At 38.1% G+C, this 14,969-nt stretch overlaps 1 protein-coding gene and 1 pseudogene across 3 annotated transcripts; one reads left to right on the top strand and one right to left on the bottom strand.

The window, feature by feature from the left end:
• The first annotated feature begins 1,142 nt into the window (after positions 1–1,142).
• On the top strand, positions 1,143–2,871 carry LOC148720248 (uncharacterized; annotated as a pseudogene).
• A 4,854-nt stretch (positions 2,872–7,725) lies between these two features.
• LOC148720247 (lactadherin-like) lies at positions 7,726–14,405 on the bottom strand. 3 transcript variants are annotated; one of them, XM_088739682.1, is made up of 4 exons: positions 14,235–14,405; positions 11,317–11,646; positions 10,452–10,735; positions 7,726–8,875 (listed from the first exon to the last, which is right to left on the bottom strand). In XM_088739682.1, the coding sequence occupies exons 1-4, from the start codon at positions 14,305–14,307 to the stop codon at positions 8,738–8,740; spliced, it is 825 nt and encodes a 274-aa protein (XP_088595808.1). In that variant the 5' UTR covers positions 14,308–14,405; the 3' UTR covers positions 7,726–8,737. The 3 variants fall into 3 exon arrangements, with proteins under 3 accessions (XP_088595808.1, XP_088595807.1, XP_088595809.1); XM_088739681.1 differs by having other exon boundaries at positions 10,452–10,753; positions 14,235–14,396; XM_088739683.1 differs by lacking the exon at positions 14,235–14,405 and adding an exon at positions 12,955–14,223 and having other exon boundaries at positions 10,452–10,753.
• Between the last annotated feature and the right edge of the window lie 564 nt (positions 14,406–14,969).

Here is a 14,969-nt window from a genome sequence, read left to right as displayed (position 1 = left end):
ACCCAAGGTTAAATTCTAATCAGGGTTTCTTTAATCCTTTGTTCAAAAGTCTTTTTTTGGATAATATTCCTTACACTTTGTAGAGCATCCAATCACCAAGTTGTAGACAAAAAGAATTCCACTGAATTTCCTTTAAAGCTTTCAGATCTGAAATCAGATTTTACAGTAACCCTGGGTTATCTTAACACAGCTTTGAACAACCCGGCCATGGACAAAAACTATTTACAAATTTCTTGAGACAAACACTAATTTATCTTTTTAAAATGCCTATTCTAAGAACCATTACATAATCAAGTACATTACACTGCCATGATTACATAATCTGTTTCAAGGTGATCACTTAGAAAGGAGAATGAATTTCCAGAGACAAATATGACTTAAGCCTGTGAGCTTCTCAAACAGTTTATGGCAGAATGTATTTTTTTAATAATCATCTTGCCTTGCAGTAAAATAAATGTCAGCGCTGTGTTTTGCCTGGAATGCCTGCTTAATGAGGGATTTGGTAAATAAAGGCATCGTAAAGGACAACCTGAACGCACGCTTTCTTGTAGCAGCTTTGTTACTTTAGAAACGCAAAATTGAATCGTTTTTTAGACTATTTTAACAGCTTAGATATGAGAAATTCTCTCAAGGTCGTGCAAGGTGGAGCCGTATAAAGATAACTGTCCTTCTTCCCTTGGTTTTGTTGTTGAATGATTGAAATAAACGCAAAAGAAGTGAATTATGCAATAGATATATAACTTTCATATATGAAAGCCGACTGAGACAGAACTTTGTTTGCATCTTTTTTTTATAAATAAATTTTTGATGGCCATGTGTAGCTTTACACTCCTAAACGAGGAAAAGGAAAATAAAACAATCGAGATAAGATCTCCTTATCTTTCAGCTTTAATTTCTTGTTCAAAGCAAAAAGCATTATTATATGATGTTAAAAACTTTGTTTTCAAGCAAATAGTCAGTGGGTCTCAATGGGGTTAACCGTTAGCCGTAGGGCGTTAACCGTTACCCGTTAGGGCGTTAACCGTTACCCGTTAGGCGTAAAAATGAAAAAATTTTAACTGTTAGCAGTAAAAAATTGTTAACCGTAAAAAAATGTAACCAGATAATAAGGTCTCGAGATCTTTTCTTGAGTTTGATGTGTTATGCGTTTATGTGTTCTGGCATATGGTTCTGGTAGCGAGAATTAGAGTCGAAACCGGAAGTGTCGAAAGTGTCTGCATAGTTTGTCGCATGGATGTCGTTGCGCGAGTTGACAGACGTTTGTGCAGCTCTACTAAAATCTAGAAAAATCTGATTCTTCAGTTGTTTATTTCGCTGCGGCAAAAAGTCCCCATTGTAACGGTGGCCTGTACTGTTTTTGACATGGAATCCAGTGAGGTAACAAGTGTGCTGAAAATATGACTGACAACTGCAGAGAGATCAAGAAAGTAGCAAGATTCAGGGGCACACTAGTTTCCACAGATGTTGGGGGTCGTCAAGTAAAGTGATACAATCCATCGACCAAGAAAGTCGAAACTCTTGCCAGAGATGGAAGCGAAGGAGCGCAAGATGGAACTGGAAAAAGCTGCAGCTTCTTTCAAGTGGACGGCATTTGCAGTGTTTCAGCTACACTTTTCACAACGGATGCTGCTGCAGGGAGAATCAAGCTTATGACGGGTTTTTCAGGAACAACAGACTTTTTAGAACACCTTGCCATTCTTTAATATACCTTTGCTATTACTTGCAAAGCCTCTACCTCTGAACCAATTACGCCAGAGCAGGTCGTTCAGAATCTGAACACCGTAGATGGGTACAGCAAAGCTACGGTGATGAATGTCAAAGAAACAAGCAACCTCAAGGAGGACTCAACAAGGAATGGTTCTCAAGGAACAGTGTCCGAGAAGACACAAGCCTCTATCGAGCTTCTGCTGAATGATGTGAAGAGCCTTATGAGCAACGTCACAAATGTTAATCCAAACTACAAAGATACTATTGAGTGGAAAACATTACTAACCACAATATAGCAGAGATTTTACACGCGGTTTCGTATTTCAATAAACACGAGACATTTGATGCCCTTCAATGTGCCACAGACTTCGGCACTATATCGAAGGAATCGTTGAAGCGAGTAACGAAGTGGGGGGCGAAATACTTTACACATCCATCTTCTTACTATCCAGTGCCACAGACTGGAATGTCGTTCAAGGATGTAAGGTTTATGACTCCACTTCCTCCTGATGAGCTTTCTAAAGGGGAGGAACAGACTATGAAAGATTGGCTGGAGAACTACCGTCCTGTGCGTCAGAGAACCATGAGGAGTTAGACTACTAAAGATAAGGCAGGAACTCTTAATCCTAATGCCACTGCAAGGGTCTTCTTTCCAGCTGACCAAGTTGAACAAACGCCCACTGCCTCCTCTGAGATGTGCTCTGTTGTTTCCGATGTGTCCGTGTTGAGTTTCGTAAGCGATGCCACAGTTCCACAGCTAATCCTCGCGTCAATTGCAACTGCAGATTTCAACCAAGTGGAGGAGTACGAGAGCAATTCGGATGACAGTGACGATGATGTCGATATTGAGTCAGAAGAACTGGTTTTTGGTAAGCCAGTAATGACAAGGTCTGGACAAGGTTTGATGTTTAAATGTGCGCAAAATGGTAAGCCAGGCCATACAAACCTGTTAATTAAAGCCTTATGATTCGTATAGAATTGTTGCCATTTACAAACAAACAAACACGTACAATTGAATATACTTGTGACACAGGTTACATGTACATGGATCTGTCGTTTCTAGTTTATTTTCCTTTAAGTAGTTTAAAACTCTGTCTTATTCTGGTATTCGTTATGTTTTTCTACTGCACTAATAGCATTAAAGTTATGGTTCACTGAGAATGTACACCCAAAAAAATACTTTTTCATCTCAAATTTGCCTAAAGACTTTCAGTATGTCTTATAACAATGGAATTTAATATTTAAGTTCTTAGAACAATAGCTTATAGTTTTTAACAACTCCTGTTAACTGTTATAAAAAAAAATAACCGTCAGCCGTAAAAAAAGCCAAAATATTAACCGTTAACCTTAAAAGCCACCACTCCATTGATACCCATCCTATGAGGATGCCTCAGATCGGAGAGTTTCTCTAAAATATTAAGCGATAAGATTCAAAGCAATCATCCTCCACAAAACTCGACATGGACATTCAAACTCTCCTGGTTTGGGAAATTTTGCTCAGAGTGAGTGAGTTTTATCCCCAATCTCGCTGTGGTAAAGTATCCGAAGTACGGAATTGAATGGTACATGGTTCAACTCTGGCTTTAAAGAATGCGAGACAAAGTTGAAAAAATAAGCACACAAGGAAAGAAAAAGAGTTATCTATGTAGCGTTCTTTCGCTTGATATTGAATGTAATTCAGTCTCTCCTGATGTTAATAAAGGCTGATAGTTTCGAAAGAAACTGTTTGGGGCTGCGTCGGTGGGGGTAACGAAATAATTTGGATATATCAACAAAGTTGAAATGGTAAATTGGCCACCGTAACGATTACAAAAGCTGACGTTTCGAGCGTTAGCCCTTCGTCGGAGCATATAGAGGAATTGTGGGTTGTGCGTGCTTTTAAAGACAGAAAATGGAGCTACGTTATTGGTGGGAACATGGCAACGAGAAAAACAAGAATAAATTAGTGGAATGAAAAGCGTTCGTTGATCCCTGTGGGATTTAGACTGCCGGTTTGAAAGATGAACTTTTGTTCAAGATTTTTACGGCTTTCCGTGCTACCTAAGTGTAAGGAGAGACCGCAGATTGCCATATGTTGCTTAGAATGATTAGGTAAATTAAAATGCCTGGCAACTGGTTTCGATGTGTCCTTGTCATCCCTTTCCACGTCTCGAAGGTGTTCTCGGAATCGGTCACCTAGTCTTCTGCCTGTTTCGCCGATGTATATCTTTTTGCAATAAGTGCAAGTTATGCAATAGATTACATTGGCGGAGGTGCACGTGAAGTGATCGGTGATCTTAATGGATCGTTTAGGTCCCGATATTTTATCAGTGTTGTGAATGAAAGGACACGTTTTGCATCGTGCACGAGCACATTTAAAAGTGCCTGGTTGGTCATTAGTCTGAAAAGAACTTCTGACCAAAAAATTGCCTACGTTTTTGAGCGTTTGAATGAAAGTAGAGAGCGCTATTTATGCAATAGCGAAGATCAGACCTGATAAAAATCAGGCCTGTCTCTACTGCGAGGATCGTGCATCACATGTATCTAATACCGCAGTTCAAAATATATGAACTTCATATATACATTTTATCTTATTTATCATCACGGGTTTATTACGAATCAACTTAACGGCCTGCTCCCAGTTGGCTTGTTAGCTCAATTGGTGGAGCGCTGCACTAGTATCGCAGAGGTCAGTGGTTCGAATCCCGTACAGGCCTGATTTTTCTCAGGTCTGATTTTCGCTATTGCATAAATAGCGCTCTCTACTGCGAGGATCGTGCATCATACGTATCTAATGCCGCAGTTCGAAATATATGAACTTCATATATACATTGTATAGTTTTCTATTTGTTATTATTCGAAATCAATAGTAACGAGAAAAACAGGCAGTTTCATACTTTTAATTTGTTTCATACATACTGAGATTTGCTAATGAAAAAAGCCTGCGTTAAATTAAAGCAAAATACACAACCAACCAATCAGAAGAGCGAACGACTGTGAAATTACATCGTTCGTCCAATCAGAGACACGAACGATGGTACCTCACAGTGGAGTGAAGTACTTGATGCATCGCAACCCGTGAATAAAAATCATTCGTGTGCTTTTTCCATGGGATAATCTCCATGTAATACATTATTTCAACGACAGTACGTACAGAGTCCAAACTAGATCTACTAGATCTTTTCTTCAAGATATTTCACTCTTCCATTTCAACAGCTCCTCCGTGCAGCTGGACTGGACATTACAATCGTTCTCGACAAATCTAAGAGTGTGGGAATAGGCAATCTCAATGAGGCTATCATCTTCATAGGAATAAAGGCTGATAGTTTCTAAAGAAACTGTTTGGAGCTGCGTCGGTGAGAGTAACGAAATAATTTGAATATATAAACAAAGTTGAAATGGTAAATTGGCCACTGTTGCGATTATAAAAGCTGACGTTTCGAGCGTTAGCCCTTCGTCGGAGATTATAGAGGAATTGTGGGTTGTGTATGCTTTTAAAGGCAGAAAAAGGAGCTACGTGATTGATGGGAACATAGCATTCGTGTTTTTCTGGTTGCCATGTTCCCACCAATCACGTAGCTCCTTTTTCTGCCTTTAAAAGCACACACAACCCACAATTCCTCTATCATCTTCATAGGTGACCTGGTTAAAAAATTCCACCCTGCGTCAGATGGGGACCACTTCAGCTTTATCACGTTTCATCAGAAGGCGCGAATGGTGTTTAAATTTGCAGACTCACAATATCACGACAAGAACGAACTATTGGAGAGAATAGTCGAAGAACCACATAAGCTGGAACTACAAACCCGCACTGATCTAGCTTTGAAGATGGCACGGGATCAACTGTTTACTGAGGAAGGAGGAATAGACCAGACAAACCAAATGTCATGATTGTACTCACAGATGGAAAATCAACGAAACCTAAAGACAACAGAAAATTTAACTTCAAGACATTTTCCGATGTAATAGCGAAAGATTTCAAAATGAGTTTATTGTAGTAGTTATTTTGTATTTTTTTTCCTCACAGAATGTTTAAGCAGTAGTAATGAAACAGATGTAAGGAAATTATTTCCCCAATGCCAGGGTAAAATTGGATTCGAGTGATAACTTTTATCGCTGTTGCGGTCGCTGGGTTTCCATGGATCCCATATGGTCGCGAAAAAGTACGGGGTCGAACACGAGGTCGAATAATAAAGTGTCATTGTTTTCGAAAGCAAGATTATTTTTATTGGACCTACCAGTCACATTCAACGCAAAGATACCCTGCTAGGTATGTAAAAATGTTACACAGTCATGTTGAGTGTATCTACAAGTGTATATGCACGTGTGTGTGTGTTCGCTTTTGTGTGTGTGTGTGTGTGTGTGTGTGTGCACGCGGAGTGTGGTGTGTGTTCGCGTAGTGTGTGGTGTGTGGTGTGTGTGTGTGTGTGCGTGTGTGTGTGTGTGTGTGTGTGTGTGTGTGTCTGTGTGTATCTGTGTGTGTGCGGGAGGTGTATGGTGTGTGTTAAGACAAAGGATGTTCGAGAAATTGCTATGGGGATTGGTCCTGCTATAGATCGGAGTGCCCTTCTCTCAATTGCCGTTTACTTCAGCCTCGCCTTTCTTTTAACTTATACGTCTAAGTACAATTACTGATGCCGTTTGACTTCACGTAAATGATCATGGCCAATGATTTTGTGGCGATGCACATTTTGAATAGTTGTAATTACTTTTGGCTAAGGCACAAGTAGCAATTCTCGCTAAAATTTAACCGCGCTTGTTCACTGACAATCAAAACAAGTCGTACCCCAGAGGTAATCTATTTTGGAATAGCAGTAAGCTTCAGTTTAATTATGAATTTTTATGTTTTTATATTTATCAACGACTATATTACACTTAAAACGAGGAAAGTCGTGAAAATAATGACAGGAAATAAAAAGAACCATGATTTGTTACAAACAGGCTTTTTTAAATCGATTGAGGATTGTGCTTCCCCTTAAATGTTTTCCAATCATCTCTATTTTTATAAGTTTTAGCGTCATAAAGCAAAGATATAAATTTAGCTCTAGAAAACATGAGCTCATGTTCCAAAGATGAAAGGCATTTTGTAGCATTAAAGTGGTTATGACACTACTCTTTTTTTTTTTGCGTTTTGTGATTGATAGCTGTATCTAAAATTTGAAATAATCGACCCTAGCCCCTAGCGATTTCTCCTCGGCTATTTTTTTGCGCATTGAAAGAACGATTTGGCGGCCAAAAAGTGTCCTTATTTGGCGGGCGGCCAAAGCGATCATGTTGCATAACTGTGACGTAGAAAACTGCGAAGACACGTCAGCAGCTATGGTGGAGAAAGTGGAAATAAAGGAGAGGGGTTGAACGCATTGGGTGGCCGGAGCGGCAAATGGTGCTAGGTGCAAGAATAGTGGCCAGAATGAAAACATTTCGATCGTCGACACATGGGAGATTTTACACTTCAAAGTCGTTGGCCTTAAGCTCCGCCCTGGCTTCGAAAATGTCTGTTATGAACTCATGCTACTGATCAAATCAGAGGAAGTTAGCCAATGAATTCAGCTACGATAAAGAGAATGCTGATTAATGAACCTGTTCCCACACCAGACACGACTGTTCCACATTTTTTTCGGCTGAAATTTGGCAAGCGAAGAATGGTGAGCTTCTTTTTGTTGTTTATTTCACGCCCTTGAGTTGTACTCACACTCCTTGTCTTTCCTCATTACAACATTTATTGTATGAAAATCCCACGAATTGTAGTTTCCAAATTGTTTTAATGACAGATGCACAATTTGGAATTAAGGTTAACCCTTTCTGAGCTTACTGATATCTTATCGCCTGAACAACTTAGGTTTCCGAAAATCCATCTCATGAGCCATCAATTTCAATTCCAACAAAAGCACTGCAACGAGATAAAATGTGAAACGCAAATAGCAATGAATTAGATGGTAGCCGGAATTCAAGTGCCGTGTGCAAGTCGATGCGTATGCAATTTTCATTTACAACGCGGACATCAGCGAAATGGGTCGTGTGGCAATGCTGTACTGAGACTAAAGAAGTTTTCCTTTATTAATATCCCTATTTGAGATAAAATTGAATCAGACGACTATAAACTCATTCGTTTTCCGTGTGACCAGTTCGACGACCACGATACCCTCTGTATTTGCAATCTCGGACGAAAGGAGCAACTTGCAGTAAAACTGCCAAATGACTTCTCGGAGAAAAATCATCGTGCCCCGTGATACAATATACAACATTCTTCTGATCAATCTCTCTGGCTGAACTGAGGTTCTTGTGGGTACACATCGGCGGCTAAAGCCTTTATTTTCTCGCTCTACAACGTGCATGGTTATAAACCTGTTAAGCTGGCTCAATAACGATATATCAAGGATATGCAATCTACCGCTGTAGTAGTTTTGGACCAACGTTTGGGGGTTATCGAGGACAACATGACATCTACCCACGAAATAACGCTGGAAATATCTAAAATTCATTCACCACATGTGGGTCTACTTACACTGTCCTTACTGGTTACACGGCGTTCGCCAAGTGCGTATTATTTTTAGGGAGTTAATTATTTACCCCAACCGATCTGGAGGTATTCTATGAGACAACATTTTAGTTGCAAGATTATTTAGAAGATGCGATTAAGAAAAAGAGAATTCTCGGACAAAAAGAAGATGTTGTGATGAACCTTCGTAAAGACCTTATGTAAATGGAACAGTTGTTACAACGATTTTCGTGCTAAGCTTTAAAGACCTATTTCGCCACTATTTTTCGTGCATATCAACGAGAGATGTGTTGGTACCCACATTGTCTTTGATTCACACGTCTTATTAGTGAAATTACTGAGCCCGAACTGAATGGCAGAAGTAGCGGCGCGTACACACTGTAGCAGCTTAAAACAAATTGATTTTTTTTATGAGTATTTTATGTCAGATGTGAGAAAGCACCCAAGTTTTAACAACTCACTGATGAAATGTGCAAAATGGAACAAATGTATTCTATAACTCATAGACACAATTATTTTTTGCAGAAAAAGTCACTCTTGATGATTCCGCATTCACTGCGCAAACACTTCAACCCTCATACAAGGGAATGTCGAGAAGGTGACAGGATAAAATCGAATGTATCTTGCTTGGACTGGGCTATTCAGAGTGTGCTGTACAATGCTATTCAAGTCTGAGTTCCCTTGGAAGATCTGCAAATTCAAAATAAAATCCAGACATTATAATTTATGTCACATTATAATAGTTTACACAAAATTTTCCAGGAGTTTTCTTCCTACCATTTTTGGGCTTGGTAGATTTTCTGTATCATCCTGACTGTGTATCATTTCTTATCTTGAAGAGAGTCAGTCATACACCGCCCGAATCACCCTCCCCTCCCTCTCTACAACGAATCTCTTAAACTGTGCCTAATGGTGCCACGAACAGAGTTCGTGAACAGAGAACAGAGTTATATCAATAATGTCATTTCTTTATTCGTTCATAGGATAAAAATACATTTCCTACGTTACAAGTTAAAATCTATAGCGCACAAAGTATAAAAGATCCAGAAACCCCACCCCCCTCCACTCTAATGCTAAATTATATTTAAAGACTATTTACATAAGTACTTATAGAGCGGCAGTATTGTTCTTGGGCAGTTACAGATGACTTCCTTTTGGAGTTATAATGGGTACATTCGATTCTTGGTAGATGATTGCGGAGATTTGATTGTAGATAGGTAATTGCGGATTCAGTCTGTCTTCGGTAACGAACATTTTAATATATCGAGTTGTTTTAACAATACTTAAAACAATAATACTTGAAACAATATTTAAAAGTATTGTTTACAATTTGAGATATTAAAAAAATTGCGTCTCTTTGGTAAAAAGGGTGATCACTTTTGATAAATCTAACCTCACATTCTTTCAGACTGTATGTAAATGTAAAACCTATTATCATATCAGTCAGTTGGTACTTGCGCCATGACTTGTCAATTTAGCGGACCTAGGATCCGTTTCTCGAAAAGTTACGGTAACTTAACGAGCCCGTGAAGCTGTTCTATTTTAATTCAAGATGGAGATTTCAAAAGTTTTGAAAATAATACAATAAAATTATCAGCTAAAGAAACAAAATGGACTGATCTGGATGCCAGAACCTGCTTTTCTATTCATTATATTTTGATTTTAAAACATGGCTTCGAGCCCGTTTAGTTACCGGGACTTTCAAAAAACAGAGCCCGGATTTCCCTGTACTACCCACTAAATTAAATAGTTTATTTGAATTTATATCCTCCCGCTCTATCTGAACCCAGGCATGAAATAAACATCTTACTAACCTCGTTTTATCGGTCTGTTTTGTAAATTACGAAACCTCGTGTTTTCCAGACGGATTTATGGCCCAAGCGTGAAGGATTGTTGCGATATTTTTGACATCTCTGGGTTCGAATTAAGGGGTAAGATTTAAATTCAAACAAACTTTTAAATGAAGCGGGTGGTACAATGAAATACGACCCGCTAAACTTACTAATCATGGTGCACCTAATAACTAAGATATATGGCATTGAGTATCATTGGCATGAATTGACTGGTACATTTTTCGTCCGAAATTAAGATAGAATTATCAAGTATTTTTTAATAATCTTAAATAATATCAGCGAACTTTTTTCGCGCAATTTTTAAGCCAAAAACTGTCAAGTGACTCTCACAGATTAATATTTTAAGGATGATCAGCACACCTATTCATGAACATAAATAAGTAAGAGGACATTATGTTATAATTATTTCAAACCTTGTCGATGTTTTTTTCCTGATATACACTCCAACTGCTCCCATTAGTAGAGAAGGAAAGCCTGTAGCTTTTGACGAATGACCCATTTTTCTTCCCTTGTGTTGCGACTGCGCAGACAATGCGCAGTGCTCCCATATCAACTTGCATGTAGTCATCGGTGATTGTGTTAGTTTTCTGACACCAACCTTTCACTCCATTTAGCCGTCCCATGTGCGGATAATAACTTAAATAATAGGAACTTGCGGTGATTTGGGCGTCAGGTATTATGTGCAGATCTTCTACTCCTACAGCGGTACAAACAGCTAAATGATAATAAAAATACGAAGTACTGACGCATCAAAATTTCAGATAGAAACGTAACTAAGGCCTATAGATCTGGGCTGTAAAAGCTTACGACTTTCTCTCCCAGAAGTCATAACAAATGGATTTATCCCCACGATATTAGCAAATTTTCAAGTTACGGCCACAAGAAGATAGAAAATGATGTCAATTACGGAATATAACTTCAAAGTTTTGATGATACAAGACTACTGAGTATCACCAACAACATATTTAAAAAGAGAAATTGATAGCTCTTTCGTGACAAACCGCTTTCAGCTTTATAGATCTACTGCTATTGTGTGACGTATCCCTTTCTGCAATTTAGACTTACACCCATTGTGCGACCCAACCCGTAGATATTTGGGATCCAAACTCTTGCACATCGATCCCCCTCAACGTTTAGGACCTACAGCTATTCCGTGACGTATCACCTTAAACATACTGCATAACACTCAAAGTCAATTACATGGCCCTTTGCGTGACGTTATGGTACCTTCTAACGTAAAGTGAATTGGTTTAAGTACTTGACACAGTATGTACCTACCTCTGTTTTTCCACTTTCTCGTGTAAAATCTGGTTTCATCTTGGACAAAATCCTCCGGTTTCTCTTCCTCGGTTATGTAATTCATTTCACATATTTTACCAGTCTTGACGTAATTGTAGCTCTTGCATGTGACTTCACTGTCGCAAAATACCCAACATTCGTAAGGATTTTGCACCCTTTTTGATTTATAGGTGTGACCCTTAAGAGCTTTTCCACTCACTGATTGCTCGGCCAGGTTACACAGGGGGCCAGTAGCCATGACCAGAGGGATCAAGGATTTAAAGTAAAAGAAATACAGTGCTGGGAACATCTGCCTTGAATTTAGCACTACTGCAATGGTTAAGAAAATCAGTTACAGGGATTGAAAGGGGCTAGACAAGTATTTATAACATAAGCAAAGTAAAGCGCGTGCTCTAATTGGTCAATTTAATATCCACCATTTGTCGAAAAATTATCCATCGCTAGTCTGCAGTGAAATATTGCGTAACTAAGATAAAAATATCGCTGAGCTGCCGTGATATATTTTCCCAATGGAGATAATGAGGAAATGTCGACGATAACTTGCAAGTTTTGCGATAATCGTCGATTATTAATAATGCAAAATACCGCAGCTACAGTCGTTTTGATAACTCTAGCGATTATTGATTAGAAGTCTTTGCTATGAGAGGATTTATTAATAAGAACATTGAAGAAATTCTCAGTAAATTGTGGTGCTGGTATCATAACTGACCGCCACTCATCCATAAAACCTTTGCCCGAGGGAAACCGAATATTTCTGAACTTTCTAGAACATAGCGGAAGCTTTCTAAACGCTCTTCAAACAAGGACTTATCAAACCGTGCCGACGGACCCGATCCACGCTGAATTATTTGTACATATCGTAATTTTTCTTTGGAAAAACGAAATTGCTTTTGGCTTTTGGAATAAACTTTCATGCGAAGGCTTAAGCCTCCTTGGAAACAACCCAAGAACCGCGCAACTTCGCTGTTTTCTGAATCCTTCTCAGTCTAACTGGGACATCGTTCTCAGATTGTTAGATGCCTTCATTATGCAAAACAACAAATATGCTTCTGCATTTTTCCACAATGTACTTGTTTGTCCGAATTCAAAATTTTTCTCATAATACGTTAATTAATTCGAATGTCATTGCATTACAATTGAAGTTAAAACACTACTTGCATCTATGAAATTGTTTTGCAGCAGGGTTGTTGGCTCCATGCACAAACATATTATAATGCTTCGACAATTACAAGTTATCAAATGGCTTTTTACCATTTTCTCTTGAATATTAGAACCCTAATCCATAATCCAGCGATCTAACTTGAGCTGAGATCTTTTTACCAATGATCGCTTGGAGCGATGCGAATATTAATGCATCTCAGCCCCATTTTTCTTCAATTTCTTTAAATTTTAATTAACACCAATGCATTGAGAATAACTCCAACATTTGTTATCATTTAGAATTCTAAATATGAATGAGTAATTTATTTCTAAGCTTAAGATTGTTCGCCTCTCGGAAGAGATTTGAGTTTGACAAAAATACAAGCATATTCCTGTTTTATGTCCAGAATCCAACATTAACTTTCCCCTTAACATTTCTGAAACATAACCAGCAGATATGGGAAAGTTTGTACTTACTCAGCATCTAACGAATGAAAAGGAGTTGTAAATATTTTACCGGACTATATTCCTTTCCATAAGTGTCCGTTAGCAGATGTAGGTACTCTTGTACTTAGCCGACATCCAACGAATAAAAAGGGCTGTAAATATTTTACCGGATTGTATTCCTTTTAACAAGTTTCCGTTAGCTGATGTCTGTGCACTTATAGTGCCTGGTGACTTAATTTGTTTATAATGAAACCTGTACATGTTTAATAAAATGAAAAAAACCTTGGAAACCGCTCCTGAGGTTTAAAATCTTCCCGTCGCTTCATCGATTTCGACTAAATTATGAAAATGCACCAATAAAGAGTTGTTAAATATAATCGACTTTAATATGTTTATGGTTAGACAGCCATGTCGTCTATCTCTTAGCCACCTGTCAAGTGAAAAGTTTGGATGTTGCCGCTCATTCGCAGCCAGTATTCCTTTTGCATTATAGGAAAGATAATTGCTCTTCCTGCATTTCAACAATTTTCTCTATGATTTTATTAGCTTTGAAAAAACTTACTCATTAGGCTTCCAAAAATTGCGTAATACATAAATACAGAAAGGGTGTTATGACGAAAGCAATATGCCTCGAATGCAGAGTTCCAAAAATTACAAGACAAGCGTTTTTACTACTCAAGTTTTCTTCAATTAAAAACAATTGTCAACTAAATATGAAACCAGTGAATAATTATTTACCCAAAGAGAGGTTCTTATTTCACAGGAGAATGTAAGAAAATGGGGGGCAATTTTTCAAATTCAAACAGTTCCGTTAACTTTCCACCTAATTAATCAAGTTTTATTTCCCTGAGCGTGAGGCTAACCAGAGGCTGTTCCTTGAGTTCGTGCAAGCACTAGACACGTATACGGAGTTTGCGAAAATATGTTCATTAATTTTGGATGATCTTCATGAAACTAGTGGATCTTTATATTAGTGTCTCAAAAGAATTCGAGGCTACAAGCTTTAAAAAAGATAACCAATTAAGTAACTGCGGATTTTGTTCGGTCATAACTAAAAACTTTGCATACGCACGTTCGCATATTGTGAAATATAATCTAGAAAAACTTTGAATGAACAAAAGATAACAGCGCATTTTTAAAAATTGGACGATGAGTTTCAGTAGCCAATTCGTTAGTTAGGCCTCTATATACGAGAATTTCAGTCCTGGAAAATGTGCGTTTCCTTTTGTTTTTGACATATTGCTTGGCTGAGAAATTAAGAGCAGAAAAATAAAGGTTTCTTATCAAAAGATGCAAGCTTTAAAACATACCATCTGGGCAGTACTGAAATTGTCCGAGGGGAAGAACTACAGAGATAAGGAACAAGTGGAGAAAAACTCGCATGTCCGCACGAAGCCAGCTGAAAAGGAATCTTTTCGATGTTTTGGCACTGTCAAGCAAACTGAGCAGCTTAAGAGCAGTTTGTTGACTATATGCCACCAGTTTAAGACCACACTTCCAAGAAACGTGTCATCCAATCAAACTTGGATATTTGAAAGATGTTTTCCCGCACGTCACAGAGACGCTGTGAGATTAATTGACACGTACTGAAGGAGTTTATTTAGTTAGTTTTCTCCTCAGACGGTTAATCTATCTTTCACTCGCTTTCCCTTACAACTCTTTTTGTACTTTTTTCGGTAGTTATATGCAGCATCAAATGACAAAAGAGATTATCAGTTAAACTCTGCGAAAATGCAAGCGAATAAAATAGCCTTAAAATTTTTTTTTTTTAAGATGCAAATTGACATCTCTGTGGTTTTCAGATCAAATTTTCTAAAAAATTTTAGAACACAATTTTAGGAAACAAGGCTTCACCGAAAAAAGCATATTAGTGGAAAGTGTATACAGCAATAATGTTACTGATTGCCCCAAGTGTGCGGGTATCTATATATTTTTCATACACCATCATCTTGAAAACAACAAAAATTAATGAAAATTCTGTCTTTTAAAATTCATTCTTATTTCATGAAAAGCAAAGATTGGAGTAGCTGCTATCTCTTTATTTT

This window comes from Stylophora pistillata, chromosome 11, assembly GCF_964205215.1.
Source record: "Stylophora pistillata chromosome 11, jaStyPist1.2, whole genome shotgun sequence".
NCBI classification, from domain to species: Eukaryota; Metazoa; Cnidaria; class Anthozoa; order Scleractinia; family Pocilloporidae; genus Stylophora; species Stylophora pistillata.
This window is presented reverse-complemented; position numbering and strand designations above follow the sequence as displayed.

Excerpts from the sequence above, each read along its gene's own strand:
- LOC148720247 (XM_088739681.1), bottom strand. The coding sequence starts at position 14,307 with ATGCGAGTTTTTCTCCACTTGTTCCTTATCTCTGTAGTTCTTCCCCTC. Across the intron at positions 11,647-14,234 it reads ATTTCAGTACTGCCCAGATG|TAGTGCTAAATTCAAGGCAG; the intron begins GTATGTTTTAAA and ends TAACCATTGCAG. Across the intron at positions 8,876-10,451 it reads AGGAAAAAAACATCGACAAG|ATCTTCCAAGGGAACTCAGA; the intron begins GTTTGAAATAAT and ends TTGAATTTGCAG.